At 39.6% G+C, this 1,757-nt stretch overlaps 1 protein-coding gene across 1 annotated transcript; it reads right to left on the bottom strand.

Moving 5' to 3' along the window:
• Positions 1-251: 251 nt before the first annotated feature.
• Positions 252-1,217, bottom strand: LOC138384146 (olfactory receptor 52N4). The gene has a single exon (XM_069469422.1). It carries the CDS (start codon positions 1,215-1,217, stop codon positions 252-254), a length of 966 nt encoding a protein of 321 aa, XP_069325523.1.
• Between the last annotated feature and the right edge of the window lie 540 nt (positions 1,218-1,757).

Below are 1,757 nucleotides of genomic sequence, written 5' to 3'. Positions count from 1 at the left end.
TTTTTATTAGTAGACTGGTCCTTCACAGGAGTGAAAAAGTAAAAAATAAAATAAAATAAAATAAAATAAAATAAAATAAAACAGAAAGATTGATGGGCATGCCAGTGATGTTGAGACTCTCAAGGCACCATACAACAAGCTCTTTTTTATATGGTCAAGCAGTGATTCTAGAAAAATTTTATCGTCTCCTGGATAAACAGGCAAATGGAAGTAATCCTTCCCTTCTCTTCTAACTCCTGGCAAATGTCCACTCATATGGTGTGGGATTTGGCATCCTTGGAACCTGAAAGGATCCTCATGACACAGTCTCGTATCTGCTTGGTTTTCACCCCATAGACAATAGGGTTCATGGTGGGAGGAAGGAGCAGATAAATATTGGCTACGATGATATGGCAAGATGGAGGGATTGTGTGGCCCCCAAAGCGGTGGGAAAAGAAGGAGAAGAAAGCTGGACTATAGGAGAAAACAATGGCACAGATGTGGGCAGTGCAGGTGCTGAAGGCCTTCTGCCGAGCATCTGCTGATGAGAGGCTGATCACTGCCCGGAGGATCATGGTGTAGGAGACCGTGATACACAGAATGTCAAAGCCCCCAATCAGGAGGGCAACCATCAGACCATAGATGGCATTGACCTTGACATTGCCACAGGATAATTTGGCTACAGACATATGGTCACAGTAGGTATGGGGAATTATATTGCCCCTGCAGTAGGGCAAGCGCTTGGTAAGAAAAGTAAAGGGAGTAATGAGTAATACCCCTCTCAAGAAAGTGGTCAGCCCAATCTTTACAATGACAGGATTGGTGAGGATAGTTGAATAGCGTAGAGGGTAGCAGATGGCCACATAGCGATCTAGGGCCATAAGCATGAGCACCCCAGACTCCATCCCTGTGAAGGTGTGAATGAAAAACATCTGGACCAGGCATTCATCAAATCCAATTTCCTTGAGATGAAACCAGAAGATGCAGAGAGCTTTAGGGATTGTACTGGAGCACATGACAAGGTCAGTAAGGGAAAGCATAGCCAAGAAGAAGTACATGGGCCTGTGCAGGGAGTCCTCATAGCGGATGAGGTAGAGGAGTCCACAATTGCCAACCATAGCCACAAAATACATGGAGCAAAATGGGAAGGAAATCCAGACCTGTATGTCTTCCAGTCCTGGGACTCCATTCAGAATAAATGAAGCTGGAGTCAGATCTGTTTTATTCAGTATTAGCATAAGTCTGGTATGATTATGATTAGCATAAAAGTTATGTGGGTTTTCCTAGAGTTAAAAAAGAAGAGAAAAACATAGGTGATAGTTACTGTCTCCCTCTCCCCCAACTTTTTAAAATTCCATATTGCAGTTTAATGATGAAAAAAACAAATTTTCTGAGTGCTAGTAATAGTTTTGTTTGTTTCATTTTTGTTCATTTATTGATTAACTCAATGATGCTTTCAACAAATTCTTAATTAGCAGTTTAAGTTGTCATCACAGGCACTAAATGTACATTAATTTTTTTCTAAAAAGATATATTCCCATCCTCATAAATTCATATTCAATTGTAATTCTGTTATGACTTTTCTGAAGATATTTTTATTAGAATACGTTAGTTAAATATTAGTAACTATTCTCAGCCCAATATGGATGTGATCTTAAAGGACAGTGCTTTGATTACCTCATTGATGATCCAAGAGATATGATGTGGACTTTCTTATTCTTATTAGTAAGTGACTGATATTTACTTTTGATTACTGAGTCACTATTCAAAGTATTTTG

This window comes from Eulemur rufifrons, chromosome 6 (genome assembly GCF_041146395.1).
Source record: "Eulemur rufifrons isolate Redbay chromosome 6, OSU_ERuf_1, whole genome shotgun sequence".
In the NCBI taxonomy this organism is placed as follows: Eukaryota; Metazoa; Chordata; class Mammalia; order Primates; family Lemuridae; genus Eulemur; species Eulemur rufifrons.
This window is presented reverse-complemented; position numbering and strand designations above follow the sequence as displayed.